This window comes from Mustela putorius, unplaced genomic scaffold (genome assembly GCF_011764305.1).
Source record: "Mustela putorius furo isolate JIRA1106 unplaced genomic scaffold, ASM1176430v1.1 tig00003972_pilon_pilon_pilon, whole genome shotgun sequence".
Classification (NCBI taxonomy): Eukaryota; Metazoa; Chordata; class Mammalia; order Carnivora; family Mustelidae; genus Mustela; species Mustela putorius.
The window spans coordinates 8,508,211-8,534,235 of record NW_025422115.1 but is presented as its reverse complement, the minus strand read 5'-3'; the positions used below and the strand labels follow the sequence as shown (position 1 = coordinate 8,534,235).

General features: G+C 37.7%; 1 protein-coding gene across 2 annotated transcripts in view; it reads left to right on the top strand.

Annotated features, from left to right (window-relative positions):
• Positions 1 to 14,213, top strand: part of MCEE (methylmalonyl-CoA epimerase) — a 28,418-nt gene extending 14,205 nt beyond the window's left edge. The window contains exon 3 of one of the 2 annotated variants that reach the window (XM_013060103.2): positions 13,786 to 14,213. In XM_013060103.2, the coding sequence (XP_012915557.2) occupies positions 13,786 to 13,938 (153 nt within the window). In that variant the 3' untranslated portion in view covers positions 13,939 to 14,213. The remainder of the gene's footprint in view (positions 1 to 13,785) is intronic. The other variant, XM_013060102.2, reaches the window with a different exon arrangement.
• The last annotated feature ends 11,812 nt before the right edge of the window (positions 14,214 to 26,025 follow it).

Sequence of the window (26,025 nt, the reverse complement as noted above, 5' to 3'; positions counted from 1 at the left end):
GAAATTGCCTTTTACTAAAGGTACAAAATATGATAGAATTGGTCAGAAAATACTTCCTTGGTCATTACAGTTACTGTTACCATCAATATGCATTATCCTACACGTTGTTGTTGTGGCAAACAACAGCTATTTGATTTTTTTTTTTTTACTTGGTTCAAGACTTCAATGGGCATAAGTAATAATTTTCATAGAGCAGATAACTATTTGATTTTGCTTAGGATTTTGTGGGCTGGGAGTTTGGGGGAGGGCTCTGCCAGCCAGTTCTAACTTGCGATCCCTCATGTGCATATGGTCAAATGCTGGCTGGGGATACAGTCATGGGAAGGCGCTGTTGGGCTGGGCATCCCACAGGCCTCACCTGAGGTGGCAGCTGATTTCCAGTTAGCAGCTGGGTACTTGGGCAGGCCTTCCAGTAGGAGCCCCTGTATGTAACCTGTTCAGCTTCAGTTGCTGATGGTAGTTCTAAGGATAGTTGGACTTCTTAGTGGTCAGCTGGCTTCCCCCAGAGTGTCCCAAGAGAGCCAGGCAGGACCACATGGCCGTTTTTGTCCTAGCCTCTGAAGTCCCACTGCAGTCTCTTTGTCATACACAAGCTTTTCAGGCCGACCAGCTGCAAGGGAAGAGGACATCGACCCTGCCTCTTAATAGGATGAGCAGCAAAGAATCCATGGACAAGTTTTATAAGCATATAGCCATCAATGTGCTAATGTGTTCTAAGCAATAGGAAGATGTGGGAAACTTTCAAATGCTATAGAATGATTTTATTTCCAAAGAGCCAGAAGTGGGAACCAGCAGCATTCTCATATGCATGAGGAAGTAACCTATCTAGCTTTTGTATAAATAAGGAAATTCAAGATCCATGCTTTAAAGGTAGAAAATGATAAATATTACATACACAGTGATATGTAAAAACCAGTGACTTTGGCTTTTCCTGTTTGGAGGATAGGCAATGTTCAGAAATGTGTCTTTTTAAAAATTAATTATTTTTTAAATTGTGTTAGTCACCATACAGTACATCATTAGTTTTTGATGTAGTGTTCCATGATTCATTGTTTGCATATAACACCCAGCGCTCCATGCAGTCCGTGCCCTCCTTAATACCCATCTTTTGCATCCACATGGATGGGACTGGAGGAGATTATGCTAAGTGAGTAAGTCAGACAGAGAAAGTGAATTATCGTATAAGAAAAAAGTTTCAGTTGGCTTAAGAGAGATTTTAGACAAAATGAACTTTTTTCTTATATGTGAATTAGTTTCCCACTCACTTATCAACAGTTTTCTGTCAAAGTTGGCTTTTGGTTTCATTTTTTCTTTCCTAATCTCTTATACTTGGGTGGTTTGCCTTTTACTAGACTAGAGAAAGTTTAAGAGTCACCTTCCCTCGCTTGCGTATGGACCAAGTAGCCTGCTGTTGTCTCGCACAGCTTTTACTGATGCTGCTGGTGTGCACTTGGTGCCTTCTCCAGGCCTCTCCCTGAGGAGATGGTCCTGATACGGATAGAACTAGCTGTACTTTCCCTGAGTAACTTGCTCAGAGAGTAAGGTACGTCACAGTGAAAACCTTTCTTACTCAACACATTTGTATTGAGGTTGTATAAAATGTTTAATGCTCCCATGCTGGCTAGTAAAGACCCCAAGTAACGTCTCCCTTCCAGAGGGACCCTTCCCTGGAACCTCTGCACTCCTCACGCATGTACACATGCACATACACACACTTCATCAACTAAGTTAGCACTTTCTGCAGGGGTCTTCCAGAACTCTGATCCCTAACAAGTTCCCCTCTCTTTTATTTGACTGGTATCTTTGTCTGCATTATATCACTGATAAGTATTTTCAGTTTCACTCTGATCCTCACTGCCTTCAGTCCTGGGGATATGTAGCTGAGCAGAACACAAGTCCCTCGCTTCCTGGAGTTGGGCTTGCCTCATTTATTCACGCATGCCCTGCATTTTCCACAGAGGACTGGTGGCAACTGACCAAAATACAGTTTGGAAGATATAAAATAATGAACATAATTAATAGTGCAAGTTAAAAAAGAAGTGTGAGGCAAAACTAAAGGTAAGATTAGTATATTTGTTTTACCCAGCATTGCTCCATGGTTTCCAAAACAAGAGGGAAAATAAAGAATAGTCAAAATAATTACGGCTCCTTCCACCTTCTTTCCCTTCCCTTCCTGAACCAGTCAGTGTTGAAGACTTTGGGAAGGGCACAGCAAAATGGTTGTCAGTGTTTGTGGGGAGGGCTGGAGTAGCTCAGAGCAGGGTGTTGGGGCCAGAGTGGGGTAAGAAGAGCATCAGCAAGTGGGTGCTGGCTGCCATGAGAAAGCCAAGGACTGAGTAAGATGCCCAGGCATGAGGAGGTCCAGCTCAGGGTGTCAGTATCTGAGCAGGATAGGGGCAGAGAGGTGTACCTGCAGGGAGACAGCCCAGCTTCAGATGGCTGCATAGGAAGGGCATCAGCATGGAAGGCTAGCGCAGTGCAGGCCTGTTGAGGGTGGCATCCGCATGGGTGGGAGGGGGGCAGCATGGAATGTAAGAGCCTAAATAGTGTGAGGGAGGTATTAGCACCAGGTGTTGGGGGGGTAGGGTGGGGGAGGGGACCTTGCATGGAGAGTCAGGGCCTGAGGACTGTGAGGAGTGTGTCAGTGCAGAGGGAGATGGTGACACAGTGTGGGGAGTTGAAGCCAGGTGGGCTGGTGAATGTTCTCACGTGAGGCAGCCTGATGTGGGGAGCCAGGGCCTGAGCGGGCTGAGGCAGACATCCACATGCGCTGGAAGCAGGTATAGGGAATCAGAGTCCAAACACCAGTGTACACCTTGGCGCAATTCTGTGCATGAGATTGGGACCCAAGCACGGTGAGGAGCACTGTCCTGCAGGGAGTGCCCAAACCCAAGTGGGTTAGATCTCCACACAGGGGGCCTGGTGATGTGGGGTAGTGATCGGGAGCGCAGATGGCTTGGGAGGGGGAGGCAGCCAGAGGAGAGGGAGGGGACATACACGTGGTGAAGAGTACATTGCTGAGGGAAGGACAGCTGCAGGAATAAGGGCTGATTTCTTAGAGGGTTTAATAAAATAAGTATAGTGAAGATAATGAGAGTCAGGTTTGCCAGTCTGAGAAATGGTATGACAAGTACAGAAAGGATAGTAGATTTCATCTAGAGGTAATCCTGCTTGCACCAGGCTGATGGGGGAAAGCACATGATAAATTTGTTATTTGAAAAATAGGATTGGGGTTTCTAGGCAAGCTCAGTTGGTTAAGTGTCTGCCTTCGGCTCAGGTCATGATTCCAGGATCCTGGGATCAAGCCCCGTGTCCAGCTCCATGCTCCATAGGGAGTCTGTCCCTCTCCCTCAGCCCCACTCCTGTTTGTGCTCTCTGTCTCTCTCAAACAAATAAATAAGATTTTCTAAAAAAAAAAAAAAATTAGAAATAAGATTTTAAAAAGTGTAAAGAGATGCAGCAGTTTTATTTTCTGAGTAGTCCCATACTAGAGGACTTTTTTTGTTTGTTTATGGTTTTATATCTTTTATAGATCTGTTTCCATTGAGCAAATATTCCTTATGAAAGGAAAACTCTAAGGCTAGTGAGACAACTTACTTTTTGCATACTGGGGAATGTCTATTCTTTAACCAAAAAGGCAGAAAAATCTGCTTTTTGAAAAGTTCCATTCTCTTTTTGGCTTTATAATAAACCCTAGGGGATAGTTAAGCTCCGTGAGTGATCTCTGTCACTAGTTCCCAGATGTGAGAGTTTCATAGAACTATAACATTTTCAGAAAACAGAACAAAACAAAAAAAGTGGACAGTTTAATGAGGTTTTAAACTTTCTGTGTTATTAAGGGAAACAAATCTAAACTTCCAACTACTGCTAACTTCATTTTGTAAGAGAAAGTGCAAATTTACTACCAAGGAAAAGAAAGAAGGAAAAGAAGAGATCCTCTTAGAATAAAAAAATCCTGTCAGTTAAACAAATGTGGAAGTTGAGGTGAACTATGCCCTTCTGACGATTCTGAAGAATACACAGGAACCCTTTGAGCCCCATGCAAAGTAACATTGTTAGGTTTGCATAATTTACTGTCTTTAGTTTGGCGTGGGGAGACAATGAAACAAATATTTCATCCAGACTTTTCATTTTAACGTGGATGGTGGATCCATTTCATGGATTTATGCTAATTTGGAAATTAAATTTCATTCATTATTGATATCATTTAGGATCATTGTAATTTTATATAAAATAAAAAGCCTTTATTTTTGGAAGTAGTCAAAATATGCACCATTGAAAGTGCATTATTCTGTAAATTACTCAGTGTAGAATTATTGAATCAATGTAGTTGTATACCTGAAATTAATATGTTATATGTTAGTTATAGCACAATAAAATTTTTTTTTAAGTAGCATACTACTTCATAAAATTTGGTCACGGAGAGTTATGTACTTTAAAAAATGTTACTTAGTCCAACTCCTTGTCTTCAAACAAGTATTGACATTTTTCAGATGAGGCAGTTCAGGATCAAAGAGAGCACAAGATGAAGATTCTGAAGTCTGTTTGTGACAGTCCAAACATCTTTTATTTGGAGTACTGGCACTCTTAATTTAAAAATGACAGGAGAAATCAAAATAAATTTTTAGACACAAGGTACAACCCCACAACCACTACTACCCTCCCCCAAAAAAAAGCTGATAAGAAGAAGAGATAAATAGCCCAGGTTTTCACTTAATGGCATTCAAAGTCATATAGAGCTATAAGATGCATAACTGTAATTGTACAAAGGACTGTAAAAGCAAAAATTCATAGATGGGTTATCATTAACTGTGTTATTTTTTATCCTTAGGGGGAAAGACTTAATTTCCCAAGTCAGATTGCTTTGCATTTCTCATAACCTTAAAGTACATAATGCACCTACTTTCAATTCAGAAAATTAAGACAGTTTTATTTCATTATTTTTATTACTCCCAAGCAAAATATTAGGAGTACTCCTGAAGAATTGTAGATTTTATAGCAACACTCTAACAGAAGGATGAATATGGCACAAGATCTTTAAAATCAAAATCAGTAATAGAAATAGATGCTTGTGCAATGTTAATGTAGGCATCGGAGACACAGGAGTCAACCCAAAGTACCCTGGTAAGTGTCTCTATTAGTGTAGGCATTTTTTCAAAATTTAAATCTAGTTTATTAAATCTCAGAAGTATTTCTTGAATTAAGGGATATTGAAGAAGCAGTGTACTAAAAATGGAGATGCAACATCGTATTTGTAGATATTTATACTTGGGTAGAATGTTCTATAATGAGAATATCCATGATCATATTTAGCATAGAAGTTACCAAAAGGACACTTGGAAAAAAAGTCATGATTCTATTATGAATTTTTTCAAATGTAATGAAAGTAGAAAAAAAAATAATGTAGAAGAAGAAGTATAAAAATATAATGAACTCCCATATTCCCATCAGGCAGATTCAACAATTTTCAACATCTTGGCACATTTGCTTTTTTTTTTCTTAAACTATTTAAAAATCATTCACAACATGTAATTTTACCTTTATGTAGTTTGTGTCTCTAAGAAATGGACCATGATGATATTATCATAGGATCAAATTTAAAAATAAATCTTTTGTCACCATGATATACATAGTCCATGAGGCAGATAGGTTAGATTGATTCACAAATATCTCTAGATAGACTTGTTCTAATCAGGACTCAAACAAGGTCCACTTATTACAAATAGTTGTTAATCTCTTTAGGCCCTTTAAAAAAAAGTTATTAACTTCTTACTAGTATAGTACATTTGTCAAGATTAATGAACCAAATTGATACATTATTATTACCTAAAATCTGTATTTAGATTTTCTTAGTTTTTACCCACTGTCCTTTTTCTGTTCTAGGATCCCATCTAGACAAACCACATTACATTTAGTTATGTCTCCTTAAGCTCCTCTTGCCTGTGACACTTTCTCAGTGTTTCCTTGTTTCTGATGACCTTGCTATTTTTGAGGATTACTGGTCAGTTAGTTATTTTGTAGAAAGTCCCTCAACTGAGATTTTTCTCATGATTAGATAGACTAGGGTTATTGATTTGAGGGAGGAAGACCACAGAGGTACACATCACATCAAGGATGTCATCAACATGACTTATTACTATTGATATTGACCTTTATTCCATACCTGAGAGAATGTCATCATGTTTCTCCACTGTAAAGTTACACTCTTTTCCCCTTTCTCCATAATATAATCTTGGGAAGGAAGTCACTGTGTGAGGCCAATGCTGAAGGGATGGAGAGTTATGCTCCATCTCTTTTATAATTCCATTAATTATTTGGAATTTTCCTGAGTCGAAGATTGTTCCATTCTTCCCCATTTATTTATTTAATTATTCATTATTTGATAATTTGCTTATTTATTAGGACATTTATTTATGTCAGTGAGGATTTCTAAGTATTTATACTTAGGTCTATAATCCAATATCACTTTATTTTGTTGCTCAGATAATTCCAGTTTTGTCAAAAGGGCACTTTGGGTTGACTCCTATTTCTCTGATATACCTCATCTTTTTGTTTGTTTTCCTCCCACATTTCCTTAGTTTCTGGCACTACAAGATGCTCCAGATTTACCATTTATATCCTCTGCCCTAGCCTAAAACCAGACATTTCTCCAAGGAGCACTGGTTCATTTTACTAGAGAAGAGTATTAGAAACCAAGATCTGGGCTCTGTTGTTGCTACTGGAATGTTACTGTTTCTTGGCCTTTTGAGCTAACAGAGCAAGGACATATATGTGTGTATACTGGATGGATGGATGTATAAATGGATAGAGATTTCTTTAGATAACCAGATAGAACTTTTACAATGTATATATATCATATTCATGAACTCACAGGTTCATACTGGTGTCTCTAACTGTAACTAACCCATTACCATGGGAACCACTGGATCCTTCTTATTCATAACTGCCCATTCCAACTGAAAAACTTGACTCCCACTATCTGCCATCCGTTTATTTAATTGTGCAATTTCAGTATGGATATGTAGTGGTTGTATTTGTTTCCTAGGGACGCCATAATAAATTACCACAAACCTGGTAGCTTAAAACAGCAGAAATTTATCTTGTTACAGTTTTAGAGCCCAGAGTCCAAAATCAAGAGAAAGAAATATGGGGGGGGGGGGGGGGGAATGGGAAACCAGAATAGACCATAAGAGAGATGTAGAACATGGTCAAAGGTTTTATCCATATATGTGGAATCCCAGAAAAAGAGAAGAGAGAAAATAGAGCAGAAGCAATACTTGAAGAAATCATCTAAGGCCATTACCAATTTGAGATAAGACATCCACCTGCAGATTCCGGAGGCTCAGCAATCCCATGTAGGGCAAATTCAAGTAAAACCGTACCTGAGCACACCACTGCCCCGCTGAAAACCAAAGATAAAGAGAAAATCTTAAAAGCAATCAAAAAAAAAAAAAAAGACAACAGAAATTGTGAAATAATACGTAATGACATTTTTTTAAGATACTGACAAAAAACACTGCCAATGTAGAATTCTAAGTTAGCTGAGAGAAGAGAGGCCAGATTTATCCCCTTGCCTAAAACAAACAAAAAATCTAAACAAAATATATGAAACGATTTTCTGGCATTGAACATCAGACAGCACGACACATTCCTAAAGAAGGGAAACAAAATGAGCAATTTCCCAGCTTACTGGCTGGAGAAAGTTTCCAGGAGTCTGGGGAAGCCAGGGTGATTGAGTTTGCAGTATAAAGTATGAGAAAGAGAGTTTTCCAGAGATCTACAGTACCTCTCAGGTCTTCATCTGAATATTAAGTCGTGCATCCACATGAGGAAGCTACCTGAGGTTGGGAATAGAACTCTGGAAGTATTAGAGGTGACAATCCGTACACCAGCTGGAGTAGTTTGTGTTCTTACCCACCATAGTGGAAATCCTTGTGATTTATGGGACATAGGGTAGAATATTGAAAAGGACTTTGCCTTACCCATGAAGAAAATCAGTCCTAGACTAAAGTCTGCTCTGATCCTTCAGTAAGTGGGTAAATAAACTGTTATATACAAACACTGAGTTATTTTCAACACTGAAAAGAAATAAGCTATCAAGCTATGAAAAAATGTGGAGGAATCTTAAATATATATTATAGTGAAAGAAACCAATCTGAAAAGGCTAACTACTGTCTAACTATATAACATTCTGGAAAAGGCAAAACTATGGAGACAGTAAAAACATCAGTGGTCACCAAGGGTTGGCGGTGGGGAAAGGATGACTAAGCAGAGCACAGAGGATTTTTAGGGTAGTGAAAACACCTTGTATGATACCATAATGATGGGTACATGTCATACATTTGTCCAAACCCATAGAACGTGTAACACAAAAATGACCCTAAGGTGAACTTCACTTTGGGTGATAATGCTGTCAATATAGGTACTCAGTTGTAACAAATATCACACTTTGATGGGGTGTGTTGATAATGGCAGAAGCTATGCACCTTTGGGGGCAGGGGTTATATGTATGAAATCTTTGTACCTTGGGTCAATTTTGCTGTGAACCTAAAACTGCTCTTACAAAAAGTTTAAAACAAAACAGTCATTCTAGAATTTTGCAGTTGATGAAAATATCCTTCAAAAATGAAAGTGAAATGGAAACATCTTACATTGAACAAAAATGAGAGGATTCCTGTCCGGTAGACCTGCACTATAAGAAAAACCAAAGAAATATGCAGGATATAGCATTCATCCCTTTAGGATAGAGGGTAATAATACCAAATGAAAATTCAGATCTTTACAAGGAATGAAGAGCACCAGAAATAGTAAATTTGTAGGTTAAAATAAAATAACTTTTTATTACCTTAAATTATATAAGAAACAATTGACTTGAAATTTTTAAAATGTAGGGTTTATAACAGAAGAAAAACTTGATAATTGTATAAAGGTGGGGAATTGGGCAAAGGAAAGTATACTGTTATAAGCTTCTTATATATGAAGTGTTAGACTAATCAGATAAAAATGTACATTGTAAACTCTAGAACACTCATTAAGAAAATTAAAGAAGGGGTTCCTTCTTTAATTTTCTTAATACTATGCAGCCATCAAAAGAAATGAAATCTTGCCATTTGCGACAACATGGATGGAACTAGAGCGTATCATGCTTAGCGAAATAAGTCAAGCAGAGAAAGACAACTATCATATGATCTCCCTGATGTGAGGAAGTGGTGATGCAACATGGGGGCTTAAGTGGGTAGGAGAAGAATCAATGAAACAAGATGGGATTGGGAGGGAGACAAACCATAAGTGACTCTTAATCTCACAAAACAAACTGAGGGTTGCTGGGGGGAGGGGGTTTGGGAGAAGGGGGTGGGATTATGGACATTGGGGAGGGTATGTGCTTTGGTGAGTGCTGTGAAGTGTGTAAACCTGGTGATTCACAGACCTGTACCCCGGGGGATAAAAATATATGTTTATAAAAAATAAAAAATTTTAAAAAAAATTTTAAAAAAAGAAAATTAAAGAAGGGATAACTAAAATATAATTAAGATAAAACTGAATAGTACGAAAATACATGTTTTCTTCCCCAAGTTTTTATTTAACGTCCAATTAGTTAACATACAATGTAATATTAGTTTCAGGTGTAGAATTCAGTGATTCAACACTTACAGTACCCAGTGCTCATCCCAATAAGTTGCACTCCTCATCCCCATCACATATTTCACTCCTCCCCCCACCCACCTCCCCTCTTGTAACCATCAGTTCTCTATAGTTAAGAATCTGTTTCTTGGTTTTACTCACTCTCTTTTTCTTTTTTTTTTTTTTTTCCAAAAATACATGTTTAACCAACAGAAGTCAAGAAAGGAAGAATGAAGTATTAATAAGACAAAAAAAAAAAAAGATGATAGATTCAACTATATGAATGTTAATTAAATATAAATGGATTAAACAGTTAAAATCCTAGGATTATATATCTGGATTTTTAGAAAAGATTTTATTTATTTGGCAGGGAGAGAGATCACAAGTAGGCAGAGCAGTAGGCAGACAGAGAGGGGGGAAACAGGCTCCCTGTTGAGCAGAGAGTCTGGTGCAGGGCTCGTTCCCAGGACCCTGAGATATGACCTGAGCCGAAGGCAGAGGCTTAACCCACTGAGCTACCCAGATGCCCCATGTCTGGATTTTTTTTTTTTAAACCCACAGATCTAAAAATTGAATTAAGAAAGCAATTAAGATTTTAATTTTAATTTGATGCTATTATAATAGCATCAAAAACAGTTGAATACTTAGGAAAATTTGAACAAGAGAATGGCAAAAATTACACTCCAAAAACTACAAATCATTATTGAAAGATTAAAAAGGCCTCAATAAATGGAGAGATATTCTATGTCATGCATCATATGACTGACTATTGTTAAAAATGGCAATATTCCGTAACTTGATCTATAACTTAATCCAATCCCTATCCGAGTCTGTCTAGCTGGCATCTTTGCAGAAATGGACAAATAATCCTAAAATTCATATAAAAATTCAAGGGATCCCAAATAGCCAAAGCAATCTTGAAAGAGAATAGCAAAGTTGTAGGATTTACACTTCCTAATTTCAAAACTTTATACAATGCTACAGTAATCAAAATGGCATGGTACTAGCATAAGGATAGACATAGAAATCAATAGAATAGAGCTAAGAGTCAGGGAGTCTAAGAGTCAGACATAAATCCTCATATATACAGTAAGTTTTCAACAAAAGTAACAAGACCATCCAATGGGGAAAGACTCGTCTTTTCAACAGATGGCTTTGGGACAGCTGGATACATGCAAAATAATGTATTAGGGGGTTGGCGCTTGGGTGGCTCAGTTGTTAAACATCTGCCTTTGGCTCAGGTCATGATCCCAGGGTCCTGGGATGGAGCCCCACATTGGGCTCTTTGCTCAGCAGGGAGCCTAATTCTCCCTCTCCACTCACCCTGCTTGTGTTCCCTCTCTGGTGTCTCTCTCTGTCAAATAAATAAATAAAATCTTAAAAAAAAAAAAAAAGAATGTATTGGGACACTTGCCTCACACCATAGGTTTTATAAGATTTAAAGATTCTTTTAACTGTGGGACACAATACAGTGACATGTAGATAGATGAAAAGCAAAAGTCTTTGTTCCTTAGAACTCCAAATGAGAGAAAGCTGCTGTGTAGGCCACATGAGATCACACCTGGGGACAAAGTAACAGCAAACTGGAGCTGTAGGGGGCAGCTTAGTGGGGCAAATGGGGTGGGGTTAGTTAGTTTTCATAGGCTCCCTTTAGATTGGCTAATCTGAATAATTCTGTGGGCTCTGGAGCAGATCTACTGTACCTAGTTGTCTGGTATCTATCTCTGGGGAAATTAGATTGGACACATAATGGCTCCAGAATGTGAGACTGATAAGAGAAATGGTTGAGATGTGGACTTTATTAGTTGCTGGAGAAGAACTGACTAGCCTTTAGCCAGGGCCTCAGAACTGGGTCAAGACAGCATTTCACAAAACCCCCAAAGTTGTATTACACCAAATATAAAAATTAGAATGGGTCAAAGACCTAAATGTAAGAGCTAAAACTATAAAACTCTTGGGGAAAAAACAGGCATAAGTTTTCATGACCTTGAATTGGTCAATGTTTTCTTAGATTTAACACCAAAAGCACATGTAATAACACGGGGCTTCATCAAAATTAAAAGGCTTTGCATAAAGACACACAGAATAGGGGAGAATATTTGCAAATCACATATCTGATAAGGCACTTAAATCCAGAGTGGTCTAAGAACTGTTACAGTTTGTTTTTATCCTTAATCTTCTGTCTGCTTGATGTATGAGATACTGAGAGCTATGCATGTTTGGTTTGCTTTTTAGTTTTCTGTTAGGTACATGCAGAGTCAAGATTGTTTTGTCATCTTGGTGGATTGTTCATTTTATTTTTAGGTTGTATCTGTTCTTATTTATTCGGCATATTTCACTTTAAATTTTGAACACATGGTTAAACTATCTCCAAGTTTGCTGATACACGACCCATAGCTCCTACCTTAAATTGCATGGTTTCTGTCCTGGCCAGCCCCTGCCCTAAGACTTGGGTATGGTCAGGTCTATGTTAGGAATCTATCTGGTCATCCTCTACCCTAAACAAAGATACTCCTCTCAGGTGACATGGGTTATCTCCCAGACATTGAAGCAAGACCTCTCTTAAGACAAAGCCAATTTCTTTACTAGTACACATATATGTAAATTTTATAAGTTTATTTCAGGATTTGGAGGAACATGTGCCGAACTGAGGAGAATAATTCACTGTGGGGAAAAGTGAGAGTGGTGCTAGTTTAATTACTTTAAAATGAAAAGACTAACTCAGACTAACTTTGGGAAAACGGAAAGAGAAGTTACATTCAATTAAATGAAATTCATTATATCCAGATATGAAAAGATAAGCCATCAGGAGGAATTCCACTGTTCTGAAAAAGATGAGAGTAGACCAATTATTTCAAGATACATGAAGTAACCATGGTTATGGTCTGGGCCTGACTTTGATATAGCTATCAAGTTTAAAATGAAACATTGTCAGGAATATACAAATAATAGAATGTATACTATTTGAAGAAATCATTTACTTATAGTAATCTAGTATCCTCCTTGTCAGTTGTTTGTCAAGTTTTAGAATTTATTATATAATCCTTGACTCACTGAAAATCAGATTCTATAAATATGAACATTTGTTAAATCTACATGTTGGGTACATGGGTGTTATATTCTCTGCTTTTTTTATTTTTAGAATGCCATTAGGCTATTAAACTCCAGAATGATTTATGACTGCCTAGGAATAGAGGATTTTGTATACCTTCCCATCCATTTATTGGGTTCTCAGTCTAATAAGGATGACTTTCCAAGATAGAGGAGCATCACTCTTTCATCAAATATATAGAAACACATTTGCTTCTTTTCAAGACTGCCAATAATATGAAGAAAATAGAAATGATTTAGAAGAGTTATAAAATTATAAATGTTTAGATTTTTTAGAATCGGAAAAAAACATTTTGGTGGCAATTTCTTAGTAATTTACATGGAAATATGAAGTTTTAATCTCAGAGGTGGTTTGGCAGGTGGGAGGTTTGGGGATCCAGAGGAACACTCCTATCTTTTGAGTATGTACTATAACCTGAGTCATATACTGCTAAGATCTTTTTTCTTTTTAAAGATTTTATTTATTTATTTGACAGAGATCACAAGTGGGCAGAGAGGCAGGCGATGGGGGGGGGGTGTTATGGAACAGGCTCTCTGCTCAGCAGGGCTTGATCCCAACACCCTGAAATCATGACCTGAGTGGAAGGCAGAGGCTTAACCCACTGGGACACCCAGGCACCTCCTGCTAAGATCTTCTTATCTGGTTTCTCATTTTAATCTCTTGCCCATTTATATAGGCCTCATCTCTCTATAATAAATGATTATAAATTAGGAACTCAGAGCTCTTAAGAAAAAGGAGTATGTGCAGTATCACCGATAGTACCACTAAGAGAAAATATCAAGTGTGACATACATTTTTTAGGTTATAAGGAGTAATGTTTACTAATGGTGAAAATTCTTAAGCACTGTGATTGCTCACCTATGAGAATTTGCCGACTTCTTTTCCCTCTCTGGAAGCAGTAAACTTATTTTTAGATGGTTTAAGAATGATTCTGCTTGAAGGCAGAGGAGATAGACCTCTTGAGCTTACCAAGTTTCTTCTAAGTTTTAAGATCCTGTAATTCGTTATTTTTGTGATCTTAAACCTGTTTTTATTTATTTCTTTTTCTCCAGGTGGATGATATAAATGCAGCTGTGATGGATTTGAAAGAGAAGAAGATTCGTAGTCTAAGTGAAGAGGCCAAAATAGGAGCACATGGAAAGCCAGTGATTTTTCTCCATCCTAAAGACTGTGGTGGTGTTCTTGTGGAATTGGAGCAAGCTTGATTTATATTTGCAAGAAACTTTAAAAATCCCCACCAAAATATACTGAAAATCCCCAACAAATTATACTCCAGCATTAAATCCTTCACTCCTTCCATCACTTAAAAGTTCACAATTAAAGGGGCACCTGACTGACTCAGTCAGCAAGGTGTGTGACTCTTTATCTCAGGGTGGTGAATTCAAGCCCATGTTGGGTGTGGAGATTACTTAAAAATAAAATCTTTTTTAAAAGTTGAAAATCAAAAATTAAATTACAGGGGTGCCTGGGTGGCTCAGTCGGTTAAGGGTCTGCCTTCAGCCCAGGTCATGATCCCGGGGTCCTGGGATCAGGCCCCAGATGATGCTCCCTGCTCAGTGGGGAGTTTGTTTCTCTCTCTCTCTCTCTGCCCCTCCACCCACTTGTGCTCTCTCTCTCAAATAAATGGATAAAATCTTTAAAAAAAAAAAAAAAGCAACCTAAATTACAGAAAGAGATTTTTAAAATTGTATATATATATATAATATTTATCAATATATATAATTGACATATTTGTTAATTACTTTGGTTTTTTTTCTGATTTGGAGGAATCCTTGATTAATAAATACTTAGGGAATATTGTTAAAATCATATTCATAGAAATAAACTATTCTTGTCCAAAATGGGGTAATTGACTGCAGTATGTTTCTGTGTGAGAGTGTGAGTATGTATCTACATGTTTGCACGCGTGTGTGTGAGTTGGGATGGAGCTATGAAAGGGTGCCTGGCAGTTGCATAGCTACATATTTGGGACAAAGTGCTTTCTGAGGATGTTATGGAGAGTTTTTTACACCAAGGTTAAAGAGTTTCAACCTCAAAAGTTTTTGCTCTTCTAGAACAATTCTTGTTCACCAATTCCATGTGGGCAGGTATTTTGAGTGCTAATGCTAGATATAGGAATAAGAAGTTTTGTGGAAAACTTCATTCATGATCTAGTGAGTGCATGGGTAGATGTTTTTTTTATTCTTTATTTAAATTCAGTTTAGTTAACATATACCGTATTATTAGTTTCAAGGGTAAAATTTAGTAATTCATCAGTTGCATATAACACCAGTAGCCATTACATAAAGTGCCCTCATTAATGCCCATCAACCAATTATCCCTTGCCCCCACCCACATTCCCTCCAGCAACACTGTTTGTTTCCTAGAGTTTAGTGTCTCTTATCATTTGCTTCCCTATTTTCATCTTATTTTAGTTTTTCTTCACTTACCCTATTCTCATCTTTTTTGTTTCTTAAATCCCACATATGAGTGAAATTATGTGGTATTTGTCTTTCTCTGACTGACTTATTTCAGTTAGCATAATATCCTCTAGTCCCATCCATGTCACTGCAAATGGCAAGATTTCATTCTTTTTGATGGCTGAGTAATATTCCATTGTAGATACACACCACATCTTTATCTGTTCATTTGTTGATGGACATTTGGGCTCTTTCTGTAGTTTGGCTATTACGGATATTGCTGCTGTAAACATTGGGGTGCAGATGCCCCTTCAGATCACTATGTGTGTGTCCTTTGGGTAAATACCTACTAGTGCAATTGCTGGGTTGTAGGGTATCTCTATTTTTAACTTTTTGAGGAAACTCCATAGTGGCTGTACCTGCTTGCATTCCCACCAGCAGAGTAAGAGGGTTCTTCTTTCTTAACATCCTTGCCAACATCTGTTGTTTCCTGAGTTCTTAATTTTAGCCATTTTGACCAGTGTAAGGTGGTATCTTACCATGGTTTTGAGTTGTATATCCCTGATGCTGGATGATGTTGAGCATTTTTTCATGTGTCTGTTGGCCATTTGTATGTCTTCTTTGGAGAAATGTCTGTTCCTTTCTTCTGCCCATTTCCTGATTGGATTATTTGTTTTTTGGCTGTTGACTTTGATAAGTTTTCTTAATAGATTTTGGATATTAACCCTTTATCAGGTAAGTTATTTGCAAGTATCTTCTCCCATTTGTAGGTTGCCTCTTAGTATTATTGATTGTTTATTGATTTATTGATTGTTTCCTTCACTGTGCAGAAGTTTTTTATCTTGAAGTCCCAATAGTTAATTTTTGCTTTTGTTTCCCTTGCATCAGGAGACATATCTAGTAAGAAGTTGCTACAGCCAAGGTCAAAGAGGTTGCTGCCTGTGTTCACCTCTAGGGTTTTGATGGTTTCCTGTCTCACATTTAGGTCTTTAGTCCATTTTGAATTTATTTTGTGTGTGGTGTAAGAAAGTGGTCCAGTTTCATTTTTCTGCATGTGGCTGACAACACCATTTGTTGAAGAGACTATCTTTTTTCCCTTGGATATTCTTTCTTGCTTTGTTGAAAATGAGTTGACGATAAAGTTGAGGGTTCATTTCTGAGTTCTCTGTTCTGTTCCAATGATCTATGTGTCTGTTTTTGTGCTAGTACCATACTGTCTTGATGAATACAGCTTTGTAATACAGCATGAAGTCCAGAATCATGATGCTTCCAGCTTTGGTTTACTTTTTCAACATTCCTATGATTATTTAGGGTCTTTTCTGGTTTCATACAAATTTTAGGATTGTTTGTTAAGGTTCTGTGAAAAATGTTGATGGTATTTTGATAGGGATTGCATTAAATATACAGATTGCTTTGGATAGTGTAGACATGTTAACAATGTTTGTTCTTCCAGTCCATGAGCATGGAATGTCTTCCCGTTTCTTTTTGTCCTCTTCAGTGTCTTTCATAAGTGTGCTATAGTTTTTGGAGTTATAGATCCTTTACCTCTTTGGTGAGGTTTACTCCTAGGTATCTTACAGTTTTTGATGCAATTGTAAATGGGATTGTTTCCTTGATTTCTCTTCTGCCTTATTGTTGGTGTATAGAAATGCAGCAGATCTCTGTACGTTGATTTTATATCCTGCAACTTTGCTGAATTCCTGTATGAGCTCTAGCAATTTTGGGGTGGAGTCTTTTAGGTTTTCTATTTAGAGTATCATGTCATCTTGCAAATAGTGAAAGTTTGACTTCTTTGCTGATTTGGATTTCTTTTATATCTTGTTGTCGTCTAACTGCTGAGGCCAGGACTTCCAGTACTATGTTGAACAGCAGTGGTGAGAGTAGAGATCCCTGTCCTGTTCCTGACCTTAGAGGAAAACCTCTGTTTTTCCCCACTGAGGAAGATATTTGCTGTGGGTTTTTTATATATGCCTTTTGTGATATTGAGGTATGTTCCCTCTATCCCTATATAGCAGAGAGTTTTTATCAAGAAAGGACACAGTAGGGGCTCCTGGGTGGCTCAGTTGTTAAGCATCTGCCTTCAGCTCAAGTCATGATCCTGGGGTCCTGGGATTGAGCCCTGTGTCAGGCTCCCTGCTCAGCCGGGCGTCTGCTTCTTCCTGTCCTTCTGCCCCTCCCCTCCACTTGTGCTCTCTCTTGTGCACTTGTGCTCTGTCTCAAATAAATAAATACTTTTTTTAAAAAAGGGAAGGATAAAAAGAAGGGAAGGATGCTGTATTTTGTTAAATGCTGTTTCTATACCTATTGAGAGGATTGTATGGTTCTAGTCCTTTCTTTTATTAATGTGATGTATCACATTGATTGATCTGTGGTTGTTGAACCACCCTTGCAGCCAAGGAATAAATCCTACTTGGTCATGGTGAATAAACATTTTAATATACTTTTGGATCCTAATAGCTAGTATCTTATTGAGAATTTTTCCATCCATGTTCACAAGGGATATTGGTCTGCAATTCTCCTTTTTAGTTGGATCTTTGTCTGGTTTTGGGTTCAAGGTAATTTTGGCCTCATAGAATGAATTTTGGAAGTATCCCTTCCATTTTTATTTTTTGGAACAGTTTCAGAAGAATATATATTCATTCTTCTTTAAATGTTTGGTAGAATTCCCCTGGGAAGCCATCCTGCCCTGGAATCTTGTTTGTTGGGAGATTTTTTTTTATTACTGCTTCAATTTCCTTCCTGGTTATAGTTCTGTTCAGGTCTTCCATTTCTTCCTGTTTCAATTTGGGTAGTTTATGTGTTTCTAGGAATGCACCCATTTCTTCCAGATTGCTTAATTTATTGGCATATAATTGCTCATAATATTCTCTTATAATTGTATTTATTTTTTGTTGTTTTTTCTTTTTATTTAAAAAAAAAGATTTTATTTATTTATTTGACAGACAGAGACCACAAGTAGGCAGAGAGGCAGGTAGAGAGAGAGGGGGGAAGCAGGCTCCCTACTGAGCAGAGAGCCCGATGTGGGTCTCAATCCCACGACCCTGAGATCATGACCTGAGCCGAAGGCAGAGGCTTTAACCCATTGAGCCACCCAGGCACCCCATTATAATTGTATTTCTTCAGTGTTAGTTGTGGTCTCTCCTCTTCATGATTTCATTTATTGAGGCCCTTTCTCTTTTCTTTTTGGTAAGTCTGGCTAGGGGGGTTTATAGATCTTATTAATTCTTTTGAAGAAACAGCTTCTAGTTTCATTGATCTGTTCTACTGGTTTTTAAAATTTCTGTATCATTATATTTCTGCTCTAATCTTTATTATTTCTCTTCTGCTGGATTTAGGCTTTATTTGCTCTTCTTTTTCCAGCTCCTTTAGGTATAAAGTTTGGTTGTGTATTTGAGACTTTTCTTGTTTCTTAAGAAGGGACTTTATTGCAATATACTTCCCTCCTAGGACTGCCTTTGCTGCATACCAGAGTTTCTGAACTGTCATGTTTTCATTTTCATTTGCTTCCATGTTTTTTTTTTTTAAATTCTTCCTTAATTTCCTGGTTGATCCATTCATTCTTTAGTAGGATGCCCTTTAACTGCCATGTATTTGTGGTCCTTCCAATTTTTCCTTGTAGTTGACTTCAAGTTTTAAAGCATTGTGGTCTGTAAATATGCAGGGGATAATCTCATTCTTTTGGTACTAGTTGAGACCAGATTTGTGACCCAGTATGTGCTCTATTCTGGAGAATGTTCCATATGTACTCCAGAAAATGTGTATTCTGCTGGTTTAGAATGAAATGCTCTGAATATACCTGTCAAGTCCATCTGATCCAGTGTGTCATTTAAAGTCCTTGTTTCCTTCTGCTTAGATGATCTGTCCATTGCTGTTAAAGTCCCCTACTATTATTATTATTCATGAGATTTAAATTTTGTTATTAATTGGTTTATTTATTCAGCTGCTCCCAAATTAGGGACATAAATATTTACAATTGCAAGATCTTCTTGTTGGACCGACCCTTTTATTATGATATAGTGTCCCTTCTTCATCTCTTATTACAATCTTTGGTTTAAAATCTAGTTTGTCTGATATAAGGATTGATTCTCCAGGTTTCTTTCAATGTCCATTGGCATGATAATGGTTCTCCATCCCTCACTTTCAATCTAAAGGTGTCTTTATGTCTAAAATGTGTCTCTTGTAAAATTGATGGGTCTTGTTTTCTTATTCTTTCTGTCTATTATTTGGAGCTTTTAGTACATTTACATTCAGAGTAATTATTAAAAGATATGAATTTCATGCCATTGTATTACCTGTAAAGTTATTGTCCCTATAGATTATCCCTGTTCCTTTCTGGCTTTGTTACTTTTCAGCTCTCTCTTCACTCAAAGGGTCCCCTTTAATATTTCTTGCATGGCTGGTTTAGTATTTACAAATTCCTTTAGTTTGTGATTGTCCTGGAAACTTTTTCCCTCCTTCTATTCTGAATGACAGCCTTGCTGGAAAAAGTATTCTTGGCTGCATATCTTTTCCATTTATCATGCTGAATATATCATACCAGTCCTTTTTGGACTCCAAGGTCTCTGTGGACAGGTCTGCTGACAGACTTGTGTTCTACCTTTGTAGGTAAAGGACCTCTTATCCCAAGCTGCTTTCAGGATTTTCTTTGTATCTTTGAAATTTGCAAGCTTCACTATTTTTTTTAAATTTTTTATTTTTTATAAACATATATTTTTATCCCCAGGGGTACAGGTCTGTGAATCACCAGGTTTACACACTTCACAGTACTCACCAAAGCACATACCCTCCCCAATGTCCATAACCCCACCCCCATTCTCCCAACCCCCCTCCCCCCAGCAACCCTCAGTTTGTTTTGTGAGATTAAGAGTCACTTATGGTTTGTCTCCCGATTCCATCTTGTTTCATTTATTCTTCTCCTACCCACTTAAGCCCCCATGTTGCATCACCACTTCCTCATATCAGGGAGATCAAAGAAATTGAGGAAGACACAAAGAAATGGAAAAATGTTCCATGCTCCTGGATTGGAAGAATAAATACTGTGAAAATGTCTATGCTACCTAAAGCAATCTACACATTTAATGCAATTCCTATCAAAGTACCATCCATCTTTTTCAAAGAAATGGAACAAATAATCCTAAAATTTATATGGAACCAGAAAAGACCTCGAATAGCCAAAGGAATATTGAAAAAGAAAGCCAAAGTTGGTGGAATCACAATTCCGGACTTCAAGCTCTATTACAAAGCTGTCATCATCAAGACAGCATGGTACTGGCACAAAAACAGACACATAGATCAATGGAACAGAATAGAGAGCCCAGAAATAGACCCTCAACTCTATGGTCAACTAATCTTCGACAAAGCAGGAAGGAATGTCCAATGGAAAAAAGACAGCCTCTTCAATAAATGGTGTTTGGAAAATTGGACAGCCACATGCAGAAAAATGAAATTGGACCATTTCCTTACACCACACACGAAAATAGACTAAAAATGGATGAAGGACCTCAATGTGTGAAAGGAATCCATCCAAATCCTTGAGGAGAACACAGGCAGCAACCTCTTCGACCTCAGCCGCAGCAACATCTTCCTAGGAACATCGCCAAAGGCAAGGGAAGCAAGGGCAAAAATGAACTATTGGGATTTCATCAAGATCAAAAGCTTTTGCACAGCAAAGGAAACAGTTAACAAAATCAAAAGACAACTGACAGAATGGGAGAAGATATTTGCAAACGACATATCAGATAAAGGACTAGTGTCCAAAATCTATAAAGAACTTAGCAAACTCAACACCCAAAGAACAAATAATCCAATCAAGAAATGGGCAGAGGACATGAACAGACATTTCTGCAAAGAAGACATCCAGATGGCCAACAGACACATGAAAAGGTGCTCCATATCACTCAGCATCAGGGAAATACCAATCAAAACCACAATGAGATATCACCTCACACCAGTCAGAATGGCTGAAATCAACAAGTCAGGAAATGACAGATGCTGGAGAGGATGCGGAGAAAGGGGAACCCTCCTACACTGTTGGTGGGAATGCAAGCTGGTGCAGCCACTCTGGAAAACAGCATGGAGGTTCCTCAAAATGTTGAAAATAGAACTACCCTATGACCCAGCAATTGCAGTACTGGGTATTTACCCTAAAGATACAAACGTAGTGATCCGAAGGGGCATGTGCACCCAAATGTTTATAGCAGCAATGTGTACAATAGCCAAACTATGGAAAGAACCTAGATGTCCATCAACAGATGAATGGATCAAGAAGATGTGGTATATATACACAATGGTATATATACACAATATATACACTATGCAGCCATCAAAAGAAATGAAATCTTGCCATTTGCGACAATGTGGATGGAACTAGAGCATATCATGCTTAGCGAAATAAGCAGAGAAAGACAACTAGCAAGCAGTCACTATTATATGTTAAGGTGTTGACCTATTTTTATTGGTTTTGAGAGGAGTTCTCTGTGCCTCCTGGACTTGAATGCCTGTTTCCTTCCCCAGACTAGGGAAGTTATCAGCTATAATTTGTTCAAGTAGACCTTCTGTCCCTGTCTCCCTCTCCTCATATTTTGGGACTTCTAATATCTGGATATTATTTCACTTTATGCAATCTGAGTTCTCTAAGTCTCCCTTCATGATCCAGTAGTTTCTCTCTTCCTTTTGCTTCCTTATTTTCCATCATTTTATCCTTATCACTGACTCTTCTGCTTCATTTATCCTCACTTTTAAAGCCTCCATTTGGGACTGCATCTCGGTAATCACATTTTTAATTTCAGCCTAACTAGGTTTTAGTTCTTTTATTTCTACACTAAGGGATTCTCTAGTGCCTTCTATGCTTTTTTCAACCCCAGCTAGTATCTTTATAATCATTTTAAATTCTAGTTCAGACATCTTACATCTATATTGATTATATCTGTGGCAGTGAGTACTACCTCCTGTTCTTTTCTTTTGGGGTGGATTTCTCTGTCTCATCATTTTGTACAGAAAAGAATAGAAGAGAGAAAGAGAGAGAGAAAATACAGCAATAACTACAGTGATACAGAAACAAAACAAAGCAAACCAGAAAAAAAAAAAAAAAGCAAAAGCAAAACAAGGAAGAGAAGAAACAAAACAGAACAAAACAAAAAACTAGATCCTGGGTGTGTTTTGTTCTGCTTGTTAAAAGAAACTGGATCCCAAAATAAGAAAGAAATACACACACACACACACACACACACACACACACTCACACATATATAATCAAACATTTAAAAAAAAAGATAAAATACAATGAAATAAATATAAATAAATAAATAAATAAATACAATGAAATAAATAAAAAAAATACAATGAGGGGCGCCTGGGTGGCTCAGTGGGTTAGGCCCCTGCCTTTGGCTTAGGTTATGATCTTAACATCCTGGGATCAAGCCCAGCATCAGGCTCTCTGCTCAGTGGGGAGCCTGCTTCCCTCTCTCTCTGCCTGCCTCTCTGCCTACTTGTGATCTCTCTGTCAAATAAATAAAATCTTAAAAAAAAATACAATGAAAGGAAAAAATAAACTATATATATATACATATATATGTATATATATATATAATGTATATAAAAATAAAAATTAAAAAGAATTGAAAAAATAAGAAAATAACTGAAAAAATAATACTGAAAGACTTAAGAATAAAAAACCCCATGGGTGCTATATGCTGTTGTCCCCAAGAGCTTCAGCTTTGCATCTCTCTACGTTCAGTATACTTGGTGCAGGCCAGTTGTTTCTGCTGGTCTTCTGGGGGAGGGACCTATTGTGCTGATACTCAGGTACCCTGCCCTGGTGGAATTGCTCCTCTCTTGCCAGGGGTCCAAGCTCAGTGTAAGCAGCTCTGGATTCTACTATGTGGTGCTGTTTTGCTCCCTGAAGGCTTTCAGAACCAATGGGTGGGATAAAAATGGTGATGCCCCCCTCTCTAGCCCTGGAGCCAAAAGTTTATGGCTTCTACTCTTCAGAAAAGCAGTCAATCACTCTTGCTTCCCTCATTTCCATCTGAACTCTGTGTTCACCTGGACTGTGACCAAGCATTTTTTTATCTTGAGCACAAGACTGAGTTTCAAAAACCAAAGTTTATAGTCTCCTTTGGCCTGATCCCGAGGTATTCCTCCTGGGGGAATGGTGGTCTCACCATGCTTCTGTCATTTGCTGGGCCCTGGCCAGGAGAGCAGTTGTGCAACTGTGCAGCCATTCACAGTTTATGACAACACAGAGCAGAAAATTGGTACCTAGACTTACAGTTTTTAGCCAGCTTCTCCTCTCCCATACCTGGGAACTCTGCTGCACTCAAGCACCCTCATTCTTCTTGTGACCTTGGGAATCCTGAGACAATGCTGTCCTACCTGTGATTCCAACTCACCTTACTACCTGAGCACCTTTAAGCCAGGGACATACCCCACTGTAGCAGACTTCTAAGAGTTCTGATTTTCTGCTCCACTGCCTGTAACACTTGTGGTAGCCTTCTTAAGCAGGATCCCTCTCCTCCACTGTATGCCAAATATATTACCCTGGATTCAAGTCTCTGCACCTCCTACCTTCCAAATGTGGTCACTTTTCTATTTGTAGAATTGCAGAATTTTTCTCAGATATCCAATTAATTTCACAGGTGTTCAGAATAATTTGAAAACTATTTAGCTGTATTTGAGGGACCAGAGAAATTTAGGGTCCCCTACTCCTCTGCCATCTTAATCCCCCTCCTCTGAATTTTTCTTTTTTATTGGCAGACATGGAGACAGCAGTGAATTTGTAGGATTATCTATCACTTCATGTGGTGGAACACCACAAATCCTAGTGGAAGATACAAAATAAATAGAAACCCATCGCCAAGAATTTTATAGTCCAGTTGGGGAAATTACTTTTTTTTTTTTTAAGATTTTACTTATTTATTTGACAGGTGGAGATTACAAGTAGGCAGAGAGGCAGGCAGAGAGAGTGGGGGAAGCAGACTCCCTGCTGAGCAGAGAGCCTGATGCGGGGCTCGATCCCAGGACCCTGAGATCCTGACCTGAGGCAGAGGCTTAACCCACTGAGCCACCCAGGCGTCTCTGGGGAAATTACTTTATGAAGTATATGTAAATACTTAACAATCAACATGAATGAGTTGAAAAGAAAGGAAAGAGAAAGGAATATGGATCTTAGAGGATGTGTTTAGAGGCATATATGGTTAAAATATAATACAAGTAATTAAAATGAATTTCAAGAATCATGGATGGATGAATTTCTAAAATCATGGATGGGAAAGTGGCTAATGTCTTAAATTCATGGATGATTGGATGTTAGGTAAATGAGTAGTTTGTGTACCCGTTGAGCGAGTTATAGAATACAAGTACAACATCTGGTTATACTTCTCACTTAAAAAGTAAAAGCAAAAACTATAATATCTGATGTGGTTGTATGTATGTAAAGGTAATATTTAAGACAACTGTACCATAAGGGAGAAGGGAAGGATAATGGGACTTAAGTGGTAATTAAGTACCTACATTCCACTTGAAGAGGGAACTGTTGACACTAGTTGATTAAGATAAACTGCCTATGTATATTGTAATCCCTAGTGTAACCACTGAATATACAACACAAAGAAGTACACTACAATATGTACATAAATCAAAACTGAATACTAAAGAATGGCCAAATAACCCAGTTGAAGACAGATAAGGAGAAACGGGGGGGGGGGGAGGGGAGGAAAACAATAAAATGACAGACTTACATCCTAATATATCAATAATTACATTAAATGTAAATGGGCTAAGCACACCAATTAAAAGAGATTAAGTGACTGGATAAAATTCACTTTAAATATAATGGTAGATTAAAGAATGAAAAATATATATACTCCGCAAACACTAATCTAAAGAAAGCTATGGTGGCTGTAGACTTCAGAACAAAAGAAAATTGCCAGAAACAAAGAGGTTCATTGCATATGATAAAAGTGCCAGATCATAAGAAAATATAGCATATGTATGTGCACCAAACAACAGAGCTGCAAAATAATATGAATCAAGAGTTGACAGAACTGGAAAAAAAGAGATCAGTTCACAGTTAAAACTGGGGACTTCAGCATCTTTCTTGGTATTGTATAGAACCACCAAGCGAAAAGTCAGCAACTGCACTGAATTGAACAGTATCATTAACTAATACAGGATACACATTCTTTTCCAGCACGTATGGGACATTCACCAAGATAGACCATATCTTAGATCATAAAATAAACATTAACATATTTTTTAGAAGTAAAACCATAAAAAATATGTTTTGTGATAATAACTGAATTTAACTAGATATCACTGATAATAGTAAAAATCTCCAGAAATTTGTAAATTTTACAGCAAACATTTTTAAAATTTAATTTCAGTTAATATACAGTGCAATGTTGGTTTTGTTAGTAGAATTTAGTGATTCATTAATTACATACAACCCCCAGTGCTCATCACAAGTGCCCTCTTTAATATCTGTTACCCATCTAGCCCTCCCCCAACCCACCTCCCTCCATCAACACTCTGTTTGTTCTCTATCGTTAAGAGTTTCTTGTAGTTTTTTCCCCCTGGTCTCCTTTATTAAATTTCCTCCTTCCCATATCTTCATCTGCTTTCTTACTTAAATTCCACAGATGAGTGAGATCATATGGTATTTGTCTTTCTCTGACTAACTTATTTCACTTAACTTAATACACTCTAGTTCCATCCAGGTCTTTGCAAATAGCAAGATTTCATTTTATTCCACATCTTCTTTATCCATTCATCAGTCAATGAACATTTGGGCTCTCCATAGTTTGGCTATTGTTGATAATAGTGCTATAAACATCAGAATGCATGTATCCCTTCAAATCTATATTTTTGTATCCTTTGGATAAATACCTAGTAGTG